The 22,662-nt window shown below is 39.0% G+C and overlaps 1 protein-coding gene across 1 annotated transcript in view; it reads left to right on the top strand.

Moving 5' to 3' along the window:
• Nucleotides 1-16,758: 16,758 nt before the first annotated feature.
• Nucleotides 16,759-22,662, top strand: part of slc6a1a (solute carrier family 6 member 1a) — a 26,091-nt gene continuing 20,187 nt past the window's right edge. Inside the window, exons 1-12 of the mRNA XM_073822555.1 lie at nt 16,759-17,002; nt 17,331-17,635; nt 17,751-17,882; nt 18,160-18,260; nt 18,378-18,487; nt 18,624-18,756; nt 18,962-19,096; nt 19,177-19,280; nt 19,642-19,766; nt 19,905-20,017; nt 20,514-20,645; nt 21,121-21,223. Coding sequence (XP_073678656.1) covers nt 17,401-17,635; nt 17,751-17,882; nt 18,160-18,260; nt 18,378-18,487; nt 18,624-18,756; nt 18,962-19,096; nt 19,177-19,280; nt 19,642-19,766; nt 19,905-20,017; nt 20,514-20,645; nt 21,121-21,223 — 1,423 coding nt within the window. The 5' untranslated portion in view covers nt 16,759-17,002; nt 17,331-17,400. The remainder of the gene's footprint in view (nt 17,003-17,330; nt 17,636-17,750; nt 17,883-18,159; nt 18,261-18,377; nt 18,488-18,623; nt 18,757-18,961; nt 19,097-19,176; nt 19,281-19,641; nt 19,767-19,904; nt 20,018-20,513; nt 20,646-21,120; nt 21,224-22,662) is intronic.

The following is a 22,662-nucleotide window of genomic DNA, read 5'->3' as shown; positions in this document are numbered from 1 at the left end:
TCTGTATTAATTTAAGCATTTGTAGCAGAAGGCGGTCCTCCCAAAATGGCGATGCACCCCAGCATGCAACTGTCACGTTGGATAGAGGGGTCTGGGTCCAAATGCAGGGTAAGTATATATTTAATAACAATAAACAAATAAACAAACAAACAAAAGGCCAACACGGCACAACACAACTAGAACTAGGCAAGATACACAAAACAGGGAATACGATCAAGAGCAGGGATCCGGCAGATAACGGTCGCCGCCACATCAGGAACGGAGATAGCGGTCGCCGCCGCATCAGGAACGGAGATAACAATCGCCGCTGCTTCGGGACCAGAGATAGCGGTCACCGCCCGCGTCAGGAACAGAGATAGCGGTCGCCGGCACATCAGGAACGGAGATAGCGGTCGCCGCCGCATCAGGAACGGAGATAACAATCGCCGCTGCTTCGGGACCAGAGATAGCGGTCACCGCCGCATCAGGAACAGAGATAGCGGTCGCCATCGCATCAGGAACAGAAACAGCGGTCGCCGCCACATCAGGAACGGAGATAGCGGTCGCCGTCGCTAAGCGAGGGGACGCCGCCTCCTCGAAAAAATTCTTCCCCGCTGAACCCATCCTTGGTGTCTGCATTCTGTCACGTTGGATAGAGGGGTCTGGGTCCAAATGCAGGGTAAGTATATATTTAATAACAATAAACAAATAAACAAACAAACAAAAGGCCAACACGGCACAACACAGCTAGAACTAGGCAAGATACACAAAACAGGGAATACGATCAAGAGCAGGGATCCGGCACACAGAGACACACATACGAATACAATGCAGACACCATGATGAGTGGGAAAGGAGAGTTCTTATAGTCTGAGTAATTGTGAACAGGTGTGGGATGATGAGTGCTAATGACAAGACAGGAGTGAACGATCAGGGAAGTGCAGTGCAAGGAAAGGGAAACAGCGCTCTCAGGTGGCTGCGGGAAACCCCACAGCCCAGATCATGACAGCAACACGATGTGACATAGCTGCATGATTGATTGACTGATTGATTGATTGATTGATTGAATGATCAAGCCAATTTTAATACGGGTTGTGTCAAAGCAACTTTACAGTATTAAATAGGACAATAGTGTCAATAGTGCAAAATTTCCATGTTGCAGTCAGATTTGCGAAGGACTCATCTGGTTTCCGTGTTCTTGCACCAACGGCCATCTAGGTGAGGAGTTCTTTACTGGTGATCCGTTCCCGGGGCTCATCTAGTTGATGTGTTTTCCGCTGACATTCAGGGCTGTAGAGGTTGTCTCTCAGTGTTAATCCACCATCTGTGCTGGGTATGAACTGGATCTGGGGGACTGCAATGACCATCTGATATGGATACAGACTGGATCTGGTGGCTACGGTGACCTCGGAATAAGAACAAAACAGACTAATATTAGCGTAGATACCATTCTGCCATGGTTGTCGTAAAAACTCTAGCTGCTGCATTTTGGACCAGCTGGAGTTTGCAGAAAAACCACCCAATAAAGCATTACAATAATCTATCCTTGAGGTCATGAATGCATGAATTAACGTTTCTGCATTTGATATTGAGAGCATAGGTCGTAATTTCGATATATTTTTGAGATGAAAAAATGCGGTTTTGCAAATGCTAGAAATGTGCCCTTCGAATGAAAGATTGCTATCGAATAGCACACCTAGGTTCCTAACTGATGACAAAGAATTGACAAAGCAGCCATCGAGTATTAGAAAGTGTTTTAGGTTATTACACGCAGGGGTTTTAGGTCCAACAATTAACACCTCTTGTTTTTTTCAGAATTTAGCAGTAAGAAATTACTTATCATCCAGTTTTTTATATCAACTATGCATTCCGTTAGTTTTTTCAAATTGGTATGTTTTACTGGGCTGTGAAGAAATATAGAGCTGAGTATTATCAGCATAACAGTGAAAGCTACCACCATGTTTCCTGATGATATCTTCCAAGGGTAACATCTAAAGCATAAAAAGTAATGGCCCTAGAACTGAGCCCTGAGGTACTCCATACTTGATATGATACCTCGTCTTTTACTGCCACAAACTGATGGCGGTCAGATAAGTACGATTTGAACCATGCCAATGCACTTCCACTAATGCCAACATAATTTTCACATCTATTCAAAAGAATGTTATAGTCAATAGTGTCAAACACAGTGCTAAGATCCAGCAGCACTAATAGAGATATACCACAATCGGATGATAAGAGCAGGTCATTTGTAACTCTAATAAGAGCAGTCTCAGTACAATGATTCTGTCTAAATCTTGACTGGAAATATTCACAGATACCAATTTTTCTGTAAGAAGGAATTGCTATTTAAGTTTTAATTGAAATCTGTGATTTAAATGTGACAGAATTTACAATTAACACAACATATGAATTTCACAAGCATATGAATTCCAAATGTACTGCAACAAAAAATTCTGTCATAACAACTGTCAGAGAAATTGGTATGGTAATGGGTATGGCAATGTTAATGTATTCGGTATTTGTGGAACAGACTCCTACACTGTTGCTGCTGTTGATTGTTGCTGCAGTCTCAGAGCCCATACTGAGTCTTGCATCTGCCAATGCATCCACAGACATGCTGCTGTGAGCATGTAAGACATGCTGCTGCTGCACATATAACATACATGAACGTACTTGTAGCAGATCTATACAGGTGGAGCTGGGGAAGGTGGAGGGTTTCTGGAAGCATGCTGCAAAATCCTACAGAAAACACTTGTTCAAGTATTCAACTAGGTATTTGAATGATGAGCAGCATGTCTCTCAATATCTAGGGCAGATATGGCCTTTCTACTTAAAATTTTCTAACAAAATAATATAATAAAGAGGAACAGTTTTAATGAAAAATGTAGATGAAGTGCACATGAAGAAAAACAAAACAGTGTCTATTTACACTAAGTGCAAATAGCCTGACTTGTCGGCAGAGGCTATTTACACTAACTCTGCCCACCAATGTGTGATTGGGCTAGTCAGTACTACAAAAGATAATAGGAACAGCTTCAGTGGTGTAGATGGTAAAACATGTGCCGTAGTCATTTTTAACACGATCGACAATGGTTTGAATCCGCCTTTTTCAAATCTCATATCACATCTGAAAGGCATTTATTTTCAAACAAAATAAAGGAAATAATTGAAAAGTTAAAAATAAGTTAAGGTTAGGGTTAGAGGTGGTGTAGGGAGGGCTTATATTGTCCCTCAATATGGCATCCATTTAATAATTTGAATTAAAATTATAATCTACATTCAATACATTATTATTGCACTTTGTTTAAAAATGTACTACAATACTGAGGCGCACATAATTGCCACTATTTGCAATAAATAGCATACATAGCAGAAATAGAATCTATAGCTATTTGCACTTAGTGTAAATAGCATATCGCTTGGAAAATACTGCTATTTTCACTTAGTGTAAATAGAGTGCGTTACTAGTAGAGACTATTTACACTAAGTACAAACAGTAATGTTGCCATCATACCATGACAACTTTCCCAGATCACTGCTGCTCACAGAAAGGCTTGAATATCATATACAGTGCCTATAGAAAATCATCATACCCCTTTGAAATAGTTACTTTATTTGTCATACAGCCTGAAATTAAACACCATTCCAAATAACTTTTTCAGCTTTATTTACAATTTTGGTCTTACAAAATCAAACCAATGAAAGAAAAAAACACAACAGTTTTGCAAAAAAAAAAAAAAAAAAAAAAAATTAATATTCTAATATTTAATTATTGCTCTAAATCCATCCACAGATTTTTGATAGGATTTAGGTCAGGGCTCTGACTTGGCCACTCAAGGACATTCACCTTCTTATCCTTAAGCCATTTCGCTTTCAAATGTGTTTTTTGCATAGTGCAAATGAGAAAGGCTTCTTTCGTGCCACCCTGCCATATTGACCAGCTTTGTGTAAAGCTTGAGAGATAGCTGTCCTATGCACAGACATACCAGACCCAGCCATATAGCCTTGTAAATCCTTCAAAGTTGCCTTTGGCCTCCTGGTAGTTTCTCTTATCAATGACCTGGCTCTGTCATCCACTTTGGACGGATGGCCTGATCTAGGCAATGTGCTGGTGGTGCCATACTGTTTCCACTTCTTAATGATGCTTTGAACAGTACTCAGAAGGATAGCTGAAAACGCTGAAATGTTTTGAAAGCATTTTCCCAACCATGGTGAATTCTTTGCCATACCATGCACTACTAACAGTGGAATCTTCAAGAAACAGCTGGTTTTAAGTAATCAACACCACTACTATTGATGTCAGGTGGGGCAATTAGCCTGGTGTTCAATCTGGAAGTTGATTGCTTACTCCTGAGCAAGTTTATAATGGTATAAGGGGCTAATCACTTTACCAAACCAACATTTCACTGATTAATTTTTAATAATTCTCCAGAATTCAGCTCAAAAGACCTAATTTATTTTTGTTTATTGTAATGTGACAAAAGGTAAAGTTTTTTTTTTTACAGGGTATGATGATTTTCTATAGGCACTGTATGGATACATTATGTCCCGTGGCTACTATACGAATGAAGTCACCATAAATATTGCAAATATACCAAGACAGTTCACTCGTATAACTATGAATGGGAGAAAGTGCCCAGTGTCCAAGCACGAGTCTCTTGGCATCGACTGCTGTTTCTATCCACTTCCTCCTAGTGAGCCTACTGCATTTTAATTTATAGCAGACACTTCTGGTCTGGGTAAATTCCACTCAAAAAGACAGAAACAAATAATTTCAAATTATAAGATTGTACTACAAATAATCCTTATCCGTCAGTTTGACTCAGTTTGAATCAGCTTTCAGATGTTCTGTTTTCAGACTTCAGGAGAGTCAAGTCAAGTCAAGTCAAGTCACCTTTATTTATATAGCGCTTTTAACAATACAGATTGTGTCAAAGCAACTGCACAGTATTTAAACAGAACAATAGTGTGTAAGTAACGCATTATTGTAGATAATCAATTTTCAGTTAAAGAAAGTTCATCAATGAATTCAGTGATATCATCGTCAGTTCAGTTCAAATAGTATACGATATCGCTGGAAGAAGTCCCCAACTAAGCAAGTCAGAGGCGACAGCGGCAAGGAACCAAAACTCCACAGGTGACAGAAATGGAGAAAAAAACCTTGGGAGAAACTAGGCTCAGTCGGGGGACCAGTTCTCCTCTGGCCAGACGAAACCAGCAGTTTGTACCAATGTCCGATTGTAGAGAACTCGTCAGGATCCCGTGGTGTAGCACCGATGGCAGTCTAGGTTGGCGAGGTCTTTAGTGATGATCCGTCTCTGGAGCTCATCTGGTTGACATCCATGGCTATTGAAGTCATCTCCAGGTGGTGATCCATGATCTAAGCAGAGACGGACAGAGTACACAGCTTCATTACTTGAGTAAAAGTACAGATACCCCTTGCTAAATTTTACTCAAGTACAAGTAAAAGTACTACAGTCAGATGTCTACTTAAGTAAAAGTACTGAAGTACTTGTTTTTAAAAGTACTTGAGTATCAAGAGTCATTTTTTTTTTAAATATTGCATTACTACTGCTTACATTTATGTACAGAAACGTCCTACATGGAGTTATGAAAAATGTTAATGTTAATACCTTGGAGTTTTAATGGATTTTTTGCACCCACATTTGAACCTGACTGTGTTAAACACAGCGCATACTCAAGAACATCAAAGCAAATGCTCAGCTTACATTAATGTGTAATATCAGAAAAGAAAATTCAGCTAACAATTGTGTGTACATGTGAGCTTCTCTGTTTTTTCATCAATCAAATTAATAAACCTAAACCAGCAAAGAAGGCAATATAGCAATGTTCTGACATAACTCTGAACTGAGGCCACGGGTTGGCATATTCCCGGGATGGACCTGCTGTGTCTTCATCCATTGTTTGGTCCATGGTTTCGTCTCTCATCTAAATCATTATCTGACTATGGAGTTGACTTTGGCGGAAAGCTGAAGGTGATTGCTGATAGGCTGCCCCAATCAGTGGCGCCTGCACAATCCAATCACGTTTGAGAGGGAAACAACAAATTAAGGGTTTCCGGGATTTTTCTTTTTTCCTTTTTTTTTTAGAAGAAGTAATGGGTACTCACGGTTATGGATAGAAATGTAGTGGAGTAAAGAGTACAATATTTGCCTCTCAAATGTACTTGAGCCATGAGTACTCCCCAAAAATGATACTTGAGTAAAGTACAGATCCCTCAAAATTGTACTTAAGTACTGTACTCAAGTAAATGTACTCCGTTACTGTCCGGCTCTGGATCTAAGCTGGTGCGGACTGGATCCGGGGGACTGCAGTGACCATCTGATCCGGATACAGGCTGGGTCTGGTGGCTACGGTGACCTCGGAATAAGAATGAAACAGACTAATATTAGCGTAGATGGCATTCTTTTTACGATGCAACGAGTGCATCAGATGTTATGGGAGGTGTTTTCGGTTCCGGCTGACCTAATTAATGCAGCTTAACAATCCTTTAACGGATCTGAATTATAGGAATGTGTTAATGTTTTATGTGTAAGCCAGGTTAAAGAGATGTGTCTTTAATCTAGATTTAAACTGACAGAGTGTGTCTGCCTCCCGAACAGTGTTAGGTAGATTGTTCCAGAGTTTAGGCGCTAGATAAGAAAATGATCTGCCGCCCGCAGTTGAGTTTGATATTCTAGGTATTATCAAATTGCCAGAATTTTGAGAACGCAGCGGACGTGAGGGACTATAATGCGATAGGAGCTCGCTCAAGTACTGAGGAGCTAAACCATTGAGGGCTTTATAAGTAATTAGCAAGATTTTATCTATACGATGTTTTATAGGGAGCCAATGCAGTGCTGACAGAACCGGGCTAATATGGTCACACTTTTTAGTTCTAGTAAGAACTCTAGCTGCTGCATTTTGGACCAGCTGGAGTTTGTTTATTAAGCGTGCAGAACAACCACCCAATAAAGCATTACAATAATCTACCCTTGAGGTCATGAACGCATGAATTAATGTTTCAGCATTTGACATTGATAGCATAGGTCGTAATTTCGATATATTTTTAAGATGGAAAAATGCAGTTTTGCAAATGCTAGAAATGTGGCTTTCAAAGGAGAGATTGCTGTAGAATAGCCTAGGTTCCTAACTGATGACGACGAATTTACAGAGCAGCCATCTAGTATTAGACTGTGTTTTAGGTCATTACTTGTGGATGTTTTAGGTCCAATAATTAACACCTCTGTTTTTTCAGGATTTAACAGTAAGAATCAGCTATGCATTCTGTTAGTTTTTCGAATTGATATGTTTTGCCGGGCTGCGAAGAAATATAGAGCTGAGTATCATCTGCGTAACAATGAAAGCTAACACCATGTTTCCTGATGATATCTCCCAAGGGTAACATGTAAAGCGTAAAAAGTAATGACCCTAGTACTGAGCCTTGAGGTACTCCATACTGCACTTGCGATTTAAATGATACCTCTTCATTTATTTCCACAAACTGATGACGGACTGATTAGTACGATTCGAACCAAGCCAGTGCACTACCATCAATGCCTATATAATTTTCAAGTCTGTTTAAAAGAATGTTGTGGTCAATAGTATCAAACGCAGCACTAAGATCCAGTAGCACTAATAGGGAGATGCAACCACGATCGGTTGACAAGAGCAGGTCATTTGTAACTCTAATAAGAGCAGTCTCAGTACTATGATATGGTCTAAAACCTGACTGGAAATCCTCACAGATACCATTTTTCTCTAAGAAGGAGCATAATTGTGAGGATACTACCTTTTCTAGTATCTTTGACAGAAAAGGGAGATTCGAAATTGGTCTGTAGTTAATTAATTCAGTGGGGTCAAGTTGTGGTTTTTTAATGAGTGGCTTAATAACAGCCAGTTTGAAGGTTTTGGGGACATATGCTAATGATAGTGACGAATTAATAATATTCAGAAGAGGATCTATGACTTCTGGAAGTACCTCCTTTAGTAGCTTAGATGGAATAGGGTCTAACATGCATGTTGTAGGTTTAGATGATTTAACAATTTTATACAATTCTTCCTCTCCTATAATAGAGAATGAGTGGAATTGTTCCTCAGGAGACCTACAGCGCATTATCTGATGCGATACTGTAGCGGGCGGCTGTATGGTTACAATTTTATCTCTAATAGTGTCTATCTTGGAGGTAAAGTACTTCATAAAGTGTGCTGTTGGGAAATGTCTGCACCTGTTTCTGCTATATTTTTCGTTAATTTAACCACAGTATTGAACAAATACCTAGGGTTATGTTTGTTTTCTTCTAAGAGAGACGAAAAGTAATCCGATCTGGCAGTTTTTAATGCTTTTCTATAAGATAAGTTGCATTCACGCCAAGCAGTACGAAAAACCTCTAGTTTTGTTTTCCTCCAGCTGCGTTCCATTTTTCGTGCTTTTCTCTTTAGGGCGTGAGTGTGATCGTTATACCACGGTGTTACACTGTTTTTCTTAATCTTTTTTAAGCGCACTGGAGCAACTGTATCTAAAGTGCTAGAAAAGAGAGATTCCATAGTTTCTATTACATCATCAAGTTTTTCTGAGCTATTGGATATGCTGAGGAATTCAGATAAGTCAGGAAGATTATTTACAAAGCAGTCTTTTGTAGTAGAAGTGATGGTTCTACCGTACTTGTAGCAAGGAGTTGAATTTACAGTTTAACTATCTGGAGTATACAAGAGACTAGATAATGATCTGAGATATCATCGCTTTGCTGCAGAATTTCAACACCATTAACATCAATTCCATGTGACAGTATTAAATCTAGAGTATGATTTCAGCAATGAGTAGGACCTGACACGTGTTGTCTAACCCCAATAGAGTTCAGAATATCTATAAATGCTGTTCCTAATGCATCTTTTTCATTATCAACATGGATGTTAAAATCACCCACTATTAAGACTTTATCTGCAGCCAACACCAACTCGGATAGAAAATCAGCAAATTCTTTAATAAAGTCTGTATGGTGCCCTGGTGGCCTGTAAACAGTAGCCAGTACAAACGTCACGGCGGATTTATCATTAGCACTTGTTTCTCTGGATAATGCTATATGCTTCAAACGAGTTATATTTGAAGCCCTTTCTCTGAGAGACATTGAGAATATTGCTATAAATAGTAGAAACACCTCCCCCTTTACCTTTTAGACGCGGTTCATGTTTGTAACAGTAATCTTGGGGGGTGGACTCGTTTAAAATAATGTAATCGTCTGGTTTTAGCCAGGTTTCTGTCAAACAGAGCACATCTAGCTTATGATCAGTGATCATATCATTTACACAAAGTGCTTTTGTAGAAAGGGACCTGATATTCAATAAGCCAAGCTTTATCAATTGTTTCTCTGTATTATATATTTTTTTTATTTATTGAACATCAATTAAATTGTTAGTCTTGATTTGATTCAGGCGTTTTTTGTATTTTCTTGCTCGGGGAACAGACACAGTCTCTATAGTGTGATATCTAGGTGAAAGGGTCTCTATGTGCTGAGAATTAACTGATTTCTGGGACGTGAGGCGGCTAGCAGACAGTCGGTTTAGCCAGTCTGTCTGCTTCCTGACCTGGGCCCCAGTTAGTCAAGTGCAAACGCTAAGACTATGTGCCATATTTCTAGATAGGAGAGATGCTCCACATCCGGAAGGATGAAGACCATCTCTTTTCAACAGGTCAGGTCTGCCCCAGAAACTCGTCCAATTGTCTATGAAACCTATGTTATTTTGTGGGCACCACTTTGACATCCAGCCATTGAGTGACCACAGTCTACTGTGTATCTTGTCACCACGGTAAGCAGGGAGGGGACCAGAGCATATTACAGTGTCTGACATTGTACTTGCAAGAGAGTAACATAACGCTTGGTATTTTAATGTGATATCAGTGAAAGAGCTCTTTTTGTCAACTGAATTCTTTTCCTCCTTATTATTTAATTTTTACATTTGTATTCTGCTGTAACAGTGTGAAAAAAGACAACATATTCTGGGCATTTGTGGTCTGCTCTCCTGATTTAATTTTCAATATCTCTCATGAACAATTCCCTGGAATGCGCTAAGAATCTCCAAAGTTTTTCTACCCAAATCATCTCTTTGCAGGTTTGTTTTCACACAAATAGAAAAATGTCACATCATTGTAAAAAAGGCTTATTTTTGAGTTCAATCGTTCATTGTTTGTTTACAGTTTAACTGAAGTTACTCCCATAACTTGTGCAAAGGTCAATGGATGCAAGAAAAAGGTGGATTGGAATGGGAGCATCTAACGGCGGAAACACGATGACTTTATGTTTTTTGCATGTAGACAAATTACACCTTATCATGCCATGTCACGTCACACTATTGACAGTTTGAAATATTTGAAACATAGATCAGATTACAGCTGTACTGGTGGGCTGAGATATTTAGTTAATAATAACTGTTGAATACAATGAGGTAAAATTTTAATTTGATCCCTTGCTGATTTTGTACGTTTGCCCACTGACAGAGAAATGATCAGTCTATAATTTTAATGGTAGGTTTATTTGAACAGTGAGAGACAGAATAACAACAACAACAACAAAGTAGTAAAATTCATTTTAAAAAGTTATAAATTGATTTGCATTTTAATGAGTGAAATATTAGTAGAAGTATTAGAATTATTTAACCCCTTCGCAAAACATGGCTTAGTACTTGGTGGAAAAAACCCTTGTTGGTAATCACAGAGGTCAGACATTTCTTGTAGTTGGCCACCAGGTTTGCACACATCTCAGGAGGGATTTTGTCCCATTTCTCTTTGCAGATCCTATCCAAGTCATTAAGGTTTCGATGCTAACATTTGGCAACTCGAACCTTCAGCTCCCTGCAGATTTTCTATGGGATTAAGGTCTGGAGACTGGCTAGGCTACTCCAGGACCTTAGTGTGCTTCTTCTTGGACCACTCCTTTGTTGCCTTGGCCGTGTGCTTTGGGTCATTGTCATGCTGGAATATCCACAACACATTTTCAATGCCCTGGCTGAGGGAAAGAGGTTCTCACCTAAGATTTTTTTCATCCATCATCCCTTTGATCAGTTAAAGCCCTCAATGGTTTAGCTCCTCAGTACTTGAACGAGCTCCTATCGTATTATAGTCCTTCACGTCCGCTGCGTTCTCAAAATTCTGGCAATTTGATAATACCTAGAATATCAAAATCAACTGCCGGCGGCAGATCATTTTCTTATCTAGCGCCTAAACTCTGGAACAATCTACCTAACACTGTTCGGGAGGCAGACACACTCTGTCAGTTTAAATCTAGATTAAAGACACATCTCTTTAACCTGGCTTACACATAAAATCATTAACACATTTCTATAATTCAAATCCGTTAAAGGATTGTTAGGCTGCATTAATTAGGTCAACCGGAACCGAAAACACCTCCCATAACACCTGATGCACTCGTTGCATCGTAAAAAGAATGGCATCTACGCTAATATTAGTCTGTTTCATTCTTATTCCGAGGTCACCGTAGCCACCAGATCCAGCCTGTATCCGGATCAGATGGTCACTCCAGTCCCCCGGATCCAGTCCGTACCCAGCTTAGATCATGGATCACCACCTAGAGATGACTTCAATAGCCATGGATGTCAACCAGATGAGCTCCAAGGCGGATCACCAATAAAGACCTCGCCAACCTTGACGGCCATTGGCACTACACCACAGGATCCTGATGAGTTCTCTACAATCAGACATTGGTACAAACTGTTGTTTGGTCTGGCCAGAGGAGAACTGGTCCCCCGACTGAGCCTGGTTTCTCCCAAGGTTTTTTTCTCCATTTCTGTCACCTGTGGAGTTTTGGTTCCTTGCCGCTGTCGCCTCTGGCTTGCTTAGTTGGGGACGCTTTCCAGCGATATCGTATACTATTTGAACTGAACTGACGATGATATCACTGAATTCATTGATGAACTGCTTTTAACTGAAAATTGATTGTTACAATAATGCGTTACTTACACACTATTGTGCTGTTTAAATACTGTGCAGTTGCTTTGACACAATCTGTATTGTAAAAGGCGCTATATAAATAAAGGTGACTTGACTTGACTTGCAGTCCTGTCCCCTTAGCAGAAAAACACCCCCAAAGCATAATGTTTCCACCTCCTTGTTTGACGGTGGGGATGGTGTTTTTGGGGTCATAGGCAGCATTCCTCCTCCAAACACGACGAGTTGAGTTGATGCCAAAGAGCTTGATTTTGGTGTCATCTGAACACAACACTTTCAGGCAGTTCTCCTCTGAATCATTCAGATGTTCATTGGCAAACTTCAGACATGTGCTTTCTTGAGCAGGGGGACGTCGTGGGCGCTGCAGGATTTCAGTCCTTCATGGCGTAGTTCGTTACTAATTGTTTTCTTGGTGACTATGGTTCCAACTGCCCTGAGATCATTGACAAGATCCTCCCGTGTAGTAAACTCCACAAGGTGAGATCTTGCATGGAGCCCCAGACCGAGGGAGATTGACAGTTATTTTGTGTTTCTTCCATTTGTGAATAATCGCACCAACTGTTGTCACCTTCTCACTAAGCTGCTTGGTCTTATAGTCCATTCCAGCCTTGTGTAGGTCTACAATCTTGTCCCTGACATCCTTGAACAGCTCTTTGGTCTTGGCCATGGTGGAGAGTTTGGAATCTGATTGATTGATTGCTTCTGTGGACACGTGTCTTTTATACAGGTAACAAGCTGAGATTAGGAGCAGTCCCTCCTAATCTTTCAGAATGATAGGGGATCAAATACTTTCAATTTCAATTTCACTCGTTAAGATGCAAATCAATTTTGTGTTTCTGTGTCTCACTGTTCAAATAAACCTACAATTAAAATTATAGACTGATCATTTCTTTGTCAGTGGGTTAACGTACTAAATCACCAGAGAATCAAATAATGTTTTTCCTCACTGTACATTTAAATTAAATTTTTCTCATAAACAGAATATTCTTCCAGATTCATCCCATTACCCCCTATACGTTTAGGGTAATTACCATCTCCTTGTCTGCCAAGTGAAAAGTGCAACCAGCTCTCTAAAGTGTTGTTTGTTTACACTATACTTTAAACAGCAAGATGTTGCTGCTTACTATAGCCATATGTTTACGGAAGAATGAGAGGTTAATATCCACATATTCAAATAATCATCAAAAAGCAGCTTCAGATCTAAAATTGGATTTACCTTCACAAGCTGTTTCAACACAACCTTGACTAATGTTTTTTTTTTTTTTTTCTGTCTGAGATGCCAGAGGAGAGAACACAGCCCTGATACACCTCAGGAGGCAGCAAGTGCAATGATTAGTGCATTGACTGAAACAACTGATAGACATTTGGCAGAATTCCAGCCCTATAATATAGAAGAATCCCTAATTAAGCGTCATGTGACGTTGGAAAGTGCCGCCGGCCTCTCTGTGGGCACAGATTCCACTCATCAGCCTAATTCAAATGCGAGGCACGCTCGTGGCGGTTTTATGAAAAGATCTGGGGTGACAGCAACATGCACAAAGAGGGAAGGATCATTTTCTGTTCAGATTTAGGATGCTTCCCTTGTGTTTTTAACTCCACAAATCGGAACGCTACAATTATACACGCAAGCCATTTTATAACCAATCAGGATGATCTATCAGAAGACACCCCCTCCCCCCACTTCCATTTGCATTCAGCATTTTGTTGCATTACACTGCAATCATGGACCAACAACACATAAAACACAAATACAACAATGCACCACGCCAATGACGCTATAGTATAATATGCATACTGCATCTCGCACAGATGTGATTCACTGTCCTTTACAGTCAAGAGGAAAATGCTTTATTTTTGTGAATGTTTTTTGGGGGGCGGGGGTGGTGGTGTGCCGAATTTGAGCTGACATCATCAGCACATGTAAATTTGCCTTATGTAAAAAACGAAAAAAAGGAAAGACTGTCCCCTGAATGAGGGCTGAGCTCAAAAACTTGTCCAAAGGCTTCAGCGCATTCTTTCCGGGGCTGGAGGACTGCACGGTCGAAGCGATGCATCAGCCAGCCGCCTTTGAAGCAGATAAACCCTTTAAAACCATGAAGAGCATTTTCATACATTTTAGCTAGAGGCAGGTGCTTAGATTAAAAGGGTTTTAATGTGTTCGCTAAGTACTCTTTTTGTCCAAACCTCTATGACAAAGGTCTTGCTTTTTCATCTGTGGACTACAGTGTCAAATTTGCTTTGTGGATTTAGAATTTGCACAGGAATTATTTCAGCCTTAAAAAAATGCTGCACTGCTACAATGAAGCATTTATCATACAATTACTATTCTTAAGCTGTTGTAGACAACTAGAGAAGAGAAATGATACTTTTGCTGTGGTCCACGAGAAACACTGATTCAGTCCTCCAGGTAAACATACGTCAGTGGACAATCGCTGACAGCATTTGCTGCATGTCTGTTTCGGTAGTGGCTGTGTGGCAAAAGTCAGTTTCCATAGTGATTGCGGCGAATGCAGTAGATTAGCAGCACAGTGTAGTGAGGAGAGATTGCAGACAATGTGACGTGCTCCGTGTTACACTGTGCTCATAGTGTTCTGTGCATGATATATTCGGCTGTTTTGTATCTTCAAAACAGAAGTCTACATTTCAGTGGTTAATTAGAAATGAATAACTGTCTAATTTAATTTAACACACTATATGTGTTTTGCTGCGTGCATAAATATTTATAATAAGGAAGGAAAAAGTATCTTTTTTTTTTTTTAAGAATAAACAATAAAGCCAGTTAAATGCACACTTGAACATTTAGGCCTTCATGCAACTCCAGTGCAATTTTGAGGCAGAAAAAAAAAAATAAACAATGAAAATGTAATATTTGCTAATGAAAGGAGACAAAAAAGGGGAGAAGATATCAATGGGAGCAAACCCCAGCAGAAACACTAATATAACAAGGAGGCTGAGACCATTTTGCTGTTGCCTAGCAACACTTGAACAAAATTTTAAAACGATTTAGGTGCCCCATACTGCTTTGAGGGATGTATATTTTTATACAGCCCACCTAAATGGTCTGCAGTGCTCACACACAACCTGGTTCCTCTGTACTTGTAACCAGCCATTTATTTGTCAGTTTTTCAAGAATTGCTAAGGCAAGTCAGAGGCATAAACACAAATCGTAATGACACAAGAAGGAATGATTCTTCTCTTATAGTTCACAGGATTTGCATATTTCATTAAAACAAAATTAAGCCCAAGTCGTTATGGGGTAGATGAGACAAATCATGTATAAATATATGCAGAATTTGATTCACAGTTTGATGAAAAGTAGTATAGTGGTTTCTTTCTCAGATCATTTAGAACAGTTGTTGTCATATTGTGCTACCTATGAAGTCTTATTCAACTTTGAAAATAATAACTGTATATTTAATTAAAATAATTAATATACACAAGCTTTATAAAACAAAACAGTTGAATTTCCAGCCTTTTTGGTTGCATTAAATTCTAAAACAAATATGAATTCACACACGTAAGATCATACAATTCAAATGTATAGTTTGGTTTATCATTTTCATATTAAGACATTGTTTGTTATAATAACCTTTTTTAAAGTCACATATATGAATTCATATGACTAAATAAACCTGACTGCATTCAATTAAATCAAGGTAAAAATGATGGTCGAATCAATTTTTCATCAGTCTTTTCAAACACAAAACAGTTTCCAAGCTACCAGTTTTTGACCAGTTCATTTGAAATACATACTCTGAATGTCTTTGCGCCTGTTGATTATCACATTTACAGTATCTCTCTAAATGAGCCTATCTGGGCATAACATGGGTGTCACCAGCAAGCCAAAAGCACTCAAGTGTCCACAGCAGGTGCATAAATATGTCATGTTTTCACAGCCCATAACCAAAGGGAGATGCAGCCAGATGGAGTGCAAATGTTAAATTTCATGTAGTATCATTAGTAGGTTAGTTCACCCCTCATTGGTTCACCATCTGCTTCCAATTGAGTTCTCCACTCTGAGCCAAGCTTTGAGAGAGGAGGTGAAATCTATACCACTCTGACCCAAATCCCACTTTGGGTTCATTAACTTTTCATTAACAAGTCTTTATGACATTCACAAAACTGTCATTCAGAAGAAATTAAAAGAGTGCATGATATATATTCTTTATGGACTGAAAATGTTACTTACCGCATATTTATAGACTTTCAACAGAAGGACAAAATTGTGCTGTATACCGGGACATTTATGCAATCCAATTATGCATCCCATAAAAGATAGTGTCCAAAGTCATTTCTTTTTCTTCTTCTTCTTCTTCTTGAGTCATTCTTTCTTTAAGTGTCATCAGTTTAAGATGAAGGATGATATTTCCTGCTCACACCTGATGCTGTGTCAGTGGCTTCACCTGTTCTGCTCCTCATCTGCCATATTTGTAATATATATTATGGTTTGAAGTGGGCTGGGTTTGAAGAATGGGCAGTGAATGCATGAGTTCATTTTAACCTCATGGTAGCCACAGATGTGTGCACGTGTGTGAGTAAATCAATAAAACATGCATTTTAAGTCAAGATTTCAAAGATTTTAAAAAGAGAGAGTGAGAGTGAGAAAATTAATAAATAGCCCATGTTCTTAATATGCTGTTGCATCCCAAGAATTCTGCTCAGTCTTTAAAAAAGAAAGAAAGAAAGAAACATGAATCCACCGACTAATTTAACATGTGTATGATATGAACACATGCACATGCAAGGTAAATACTTGCGTGCCTGACCTGAAAGTGTGTGTGCGTGTGTGTGTATGCGTGTGTCCGTTGGGGGGTGTTGACTTTCACATGACATTGACGCTCTGGAAATGTTGAGTAGCTGCTGATCTCAGACAGTCGTTGCTCGGTGGATTCAGCACCACTCGCCCGTGGACAGCTCCCGCAGGACCGCTTTACATGGACAGAACACTCATTTATGTGCCAAGTCATACTGGAAGTTTACAACTTGGAGAGGAATCTACGGATACCTCACTGCATGACACACGGGCATATTGCTTTTGGGAAAGAATCCAAATTCACTGTAAGTAGATTCGAGAATGTTGCAAAGGATTTTCCATTTAATGAAAATGTCTTCAGTGTGTTTTTGTGTGTGCGTCTGTGTTTAAATGCATTCAGTTAAATGTGTATAAGAATAGTAAATGCATCAAAACACTGTCGGAACGTAAATGAGAAACTGGCTTATCGTTCGATCGAAAAAATAAAAAAAAAAGATTTATGTTTTTAAATTGACTGTCTCAATTAGAGACGGCAGATATTTTAGTGTTTCTGTGTGTGTCGCCTTCGATTTCAAACCAGCGGACTGCCTTTACAAGGGAAAACAATGATTTCGTGTGATTCGGTGTCTTCAGGTTAACTGAAACTGTGTCGGGTTCGAACGGGTGTTTGTGTGGATCTCTGCTGCTGTCTGAAATCAGAGACATGGCGACAAACAACACCAAAAGCACCGACGGACAAGTTGTGACGGAACTCAACGAGATCACAACTAACGACAAACCCAAAGCAGAGGACGCCAGAACAGAGAAAAAGAAGAAAGACATTCCAGACAGAGAAACTTGGGGTGGGAGATTTGATTTTCTCCTGTCATGTGTTGGCTACGCCATCGGACTGGGCAACGTGTGGAGATTTCCTTATCTGTGCGGGAAAAACGGCGGAGGTAAGCGCAGCTTCAGCTTCTCCAAGAGTCTGAGATGTTGTGTCAGGATGTATGTGTGCTTTGTGTTGCTGTGCACAGCTCCACTGGGTGCTTTCATGTATTTCTGTGATTCCAGGGGCTTTCTTGATTCCTTATTTTTTGACGCTAATTTTTGCGGGAGTTCCTCTGTTTTTTCTTGAGTGCGCTCTTGGACAGTACACATCCATTGGCGGCCTTGGGGTTTGGAAACTAGCTCCAATGTTCAAAGGTATATGATTTTTGTTCAGCACCTTTCTTCCTTCTCTGCCCCAATCTTTAATACTGAATATAGCAGTTGGTTTCTAGAAGTATGCAATGCTGGTGATATCTTGTTGGTTGGTTAAGACTGATATATGTTGTTCTGAAGATGCTAATGTATCCTCAGATCTTCCAAGGTGAAGACCAATTATGTAACAAAGTAGTTGCGTAAATGACGTTTGACCAGGCGGTTCACATGCTGCTTTGAAGGAATGAGTGTAAATTATAACACACTGTCATAAATACAGGTGTTGGTCTTGCGGCTGCTGTTCTCTCATTCTGGCTGAACATTTACTACATTGTCATCATTGCCTGGGCCATATACTACTTATACAACTCCTTTACCACTGTAAGCATACCTTGTCACATGCGCTTGCATGCCACAAAAAAGTCATTTTGGAGACTTGATTTGGTAATTAATTAAAAATAATACAAAATATGTAAAGCATTCTTCTGCTCTTTGTAGGAGCTTCCATGGAAAACTTGTAACAATCCATGGAACACAGACAGATGTTATACAAACTACAGCATAGTAGACACCACCAATCTCACCAGCGCTGTCATGGAGTTTTGGGAGTAAGATTTTGGGAAAATTGATGTGCATGACTTTCCTTGACTTTTGTACATGAAAAAAAAAAAAAAAACATAATACATGTGTCCAGTAAGTGTCTTGTTGTGACATGTAATTGTGTTGCATGATGTGCTTATACAGACGCAATATGCATCAAATGACTGATGGCTTAGAAAAACCTGGTGAAATTCGTGTGCCACTTGCAATAACACTGGCCATTGCCTGGGTCCTCGTGTACTTCTGTATCTGGAAAGGTGTTAGCTGGACTGGAAAGGTGAGATTGATTTGCGTGAGTTTGTACTGAATGTAAAGCATACATGCTTGCGATAAACGTCTTGGGAGCAAGCAAAAATGTTCTGTGTTTTTTTTGTCTTACAAAAGCAATGTACAATTTTCCCAACATTTTTTTTAAACAGAAATTCACATGCTGAACAAATGCACATGGGAAAATGGTTGATAGAAAAATCAATGTTTTGCAGGTTGTTTACTTCTCTGCCACCTACCCCTACTTCATGTTGTTCATTTTGTTTATCCGTGGAGTGACTCTGCCTGGGGCTAAAGAGGGAATCATGTTCTATGTCACTCCTGATTTTGAGAAGCTGAAGGAGTCTGAGGTGATTTTACACATTTAATAATTCAAGCAGGATCAAACAAACCCAATCTAGCTGCTAAACAGTTTCATTTTCCATCTCAGGTTTGGCTGGATGCTGCAACACAGATTTTCTTCTCCTATGGTTTGGGTCTAGGCTCTCTTATTGCTCTGGGCAGCTACAACCCTTTCAATAACAATGTGTACAGGTATGAACGACACAGTCGCAGAATCGTTTTAAAAATCAACATTTCATCAGTTAGATAACTCAACCTTGTTTGAGTGTTTCAGGCTGCTAAACTTGGATTTTCACCCTGACCATTTCTTTTTTTTCTTGAACAAGTCAGCCCTATAACTGTGACTGACTGTGATAACGTGCCCTTTATCAGACTTGACATTTTAGCATATGAATAATGAGAATTACCATTAAATTAAACTGTTTAAACTATGTGATTTACATAATCCATCTTCTCCTTAAATGCAAAATTACACACATATGCATCAGTTAGGAGTATGACCACGACGTTTCTTGAAGACAGAATAATTACCGCTGCCCTCCTTTTTCTGCAGGGATTCTATCATTGTGTGCTGTATAAATTCCTTCACTAGTATGTTTGCTGGATTTGTGATTTTCTCTATTGTGGGCTTCATGGCACATGTGACAAAGAGACCAATAGCTGATGTAGCTGCATCAGGTAATCAGTTCATTTTTTACATAATTATAATATTGCAAAGATAAGCAGTGGTATTTCACATTTTTCTATCAGTTGAAATAACGTGTTAATTTCAGATAACTGATTTTCTCTCTCTCTTTTTTATTTTGTATTTTACAGGTCCTGGTTTGGCATTTTTAGCTTATCCAGAAGCTGTGACGCAGTTGCCCATCTCACCACTGTGGGCTATTCTCTTTTTCTCGATGTTGCTGATGCTGGGAATCGACAGTCAGGTGAGAATATCACATATTCAAGCTCTGACCTAGAAACAGAAGTGAACGGGATCTGGTAGGTACTTCAGATCTGCCAGCATCAGTCACGGAGTCCCTGGTGACCGCACAAGGAAACATAAGGAACATTAAAAACACTTGACTGGCCTTGTGCCCGATAAAATCTTTTGATGTTGATTTCTGCCTTTATGGGTACGTGCATTGATGATTTTAAACTGATGTTGTTTATCTCTTACGCTGGAGTTCACATCTTCTATAAAAAAAAAATAAAAAAAAATGGGGTGGAACTGATCCCAGCCCTGTGGCACCACAAATGTAGAATTTAGTATTTATTTTATGTCCTTTACATTCATGAATTGTGTTTGGAAAGTCATATAAAACCTCTTAAATCTGATTATCTAAATTAATTTTACGTCACGATGCATTGCTATATTTTCTGTTCAGAGAATGTTTCAATGTTTTAAAAAAGCATTCAAAACATTATTGATGTTGTTTTCAGTTCTGCACAGTGGAGGGCTTCATCACTGCTCTGGTGGATGAATTTCCACGGCTGCTCAGGAAAAGAAGAGAGATTTTCATTGCATGTGTTTGCGTTGTGTCCTATGCCATTGGGCTGTCCAATATCACACAGGTAAATCAGTGAAGAAAGCAGATGATGAGATGTTTAACCAAACACTGTATATATGTGACCCTAGACCACAAAACCAGTCATTATTGTCAGTTTTTAAATAGAGATTTATGCATCATCTGAAAGCCTAATTAATAAGCTTTACATTGATGTATGGACAATATTTGGCCGGGATACAATATGCAATCTGATTGTGCAAAAAAATTAAATATTGAGAAAATCGCCTTTAAAGTTCTTAGCAATGCAATGCAAGTTATGATATATTTACAGTAGGAAATTTACTAAATATCTTCATGGAACATGATCTTTACTTATTATCCTAATGATTTTTGGCATAAAAGAAAAAACTATCATTTGACCCATGCAATGTATTTTTGGCTATTGATACAAATATACCTGTCTAGTTTTGTGGTTCAAAGTCACATATGCATGATTGCAGGCTACAGGGCCTTTAATTGTTTTTCTTGTTTTGTTTTAGGGTGGCCTCTATGTGTTTAAACTCTTCGACTATTACTCAGCCAGTGGAATGTGCCTGCTCTTCCTGGTGTTCTTTGAGTGTATCTCAATCTCCTGGTGCTATGGTGAGTCCTTTTTACATCCTCTTAAAATCTCTATATTGCATTGTGCTCATCCATTGCGTTGCATTGCATTATAAAAATGGACAGAAATGCGTTGGTTGCCAGTCATAAATAGGCATAAATAATCCTATCACAACAGGGTGGACAGGAATGCAAAATGACCTCAACGCCATTACTTTTGCAAAAAATCGATTGTCTTACTTCTACTTTTAATTTCCTAATTGCATGTGATGAATTTTGAATAGGGTTGTAAACTGTCCAATTTAATGTGACCAACCAGTCAACAAGTATGTACGAAACTCAAACTAAACTTGGTAACCACGCTCATAAGTTAAAAGTTTTGTTCCTATAGAACAGTTTGGGTTACAGATATGCCAGACTTTGGCCTTGGTTTGGATAAACAGTAGCTTCTATTTCTTTCCTGCTAGGACTGCTACATTAACACAGATTTTTTTCTTCTGTTTTTGCTCATTGTTCTTGATGACTTGTTTGTGAATGTAGTGTTAGCTACTGCCTGCTTTCTTTTAGAGTTTTGACCTTATGTAACTAACATTGTAGACCCTGTAAATGCTATGTCCCCCATTATGTCAATTGCTATCATTAGTGCTCCTGTTTTTACTCTATTCAAAACTAAAAAGAGTTGATTTCTCAATGTTTGCCACCTTCGCAGTCTGGTAGTGTGACATTACAGGAAAGGGCCTGTTTTTTCCTATTAACTTCTCTGTATACCCGCTTTAATATAATCTTTGAATCAGCAGATGCCTATGAAAATTGTATTGGCTGCTCATTGTGTGTCTAATATGCGATGAAGCCTTCAAAATTACTCTCTTCACAACTGTCCTATCATGCTTATTTTAGATCAGAGGCACTCAAGTTTAAGTCTAGAGTCTATTTACCAATATGATTATCTCACCTGGATATGTTTTGTTTTAATCAGCTCTATGTTCTATGGGTAAATTTGGTCGTGTTTTGGTGTTTTATAGTGGCTCTTAATATTACCATTCTTAAAGGGGTTATATGATTCGATTTCCTTTGTCTTTGGAGTATTGCAAGCTGTTTGTGCATATATAAGATCTGTAAAGTTGCAAGGATTAAAGTCTCAAATCCAAAGAGATATTCTTTATAAAAGTTAAGACTTAGCCACGGCTTCCTAAAACGGCTCATTCAAACATGCCCCCACATGTTTACATCACAGTGTGGAAAGATTTGCATAACGCCGCCCAAATGTATACGCAAAGGGAAAAGGCGTTACTTTTGTTCTGTAGTATTGTTGCAAGATGTTGTGGAGACACTCTGTGTTTCATTGCAAAAGCAAAAGTACTTTGTTTGGCCTTCCAAATGAGGACACAAAATAGATACCAGTGGTTAAGTTGTATTTACAACACTGTTCCTAAACTGTACAATATTCGCACATGTGCAGTGTATTTTACGAAGGACTGTTC

Source organism: Garra rufa, chromosome 18, assembly GCF_049309525.1.
Source record: "Garra rufa chromosome 18, GarRuf1.0, whole genome shotgun sequence".
Taxonomy (NCBI): domain Eukaryota; kingdom Metazoa; phylum Chordata; class Actinopteri; order Cypriniformes; family Cyprinidae; genus Garra; species Garra rufa.
The sequence above is the reverse complement of the archived record's forward strand: the minus strand, read 5'-3'. Positions and strand labels throughout refer to the sequence as shown.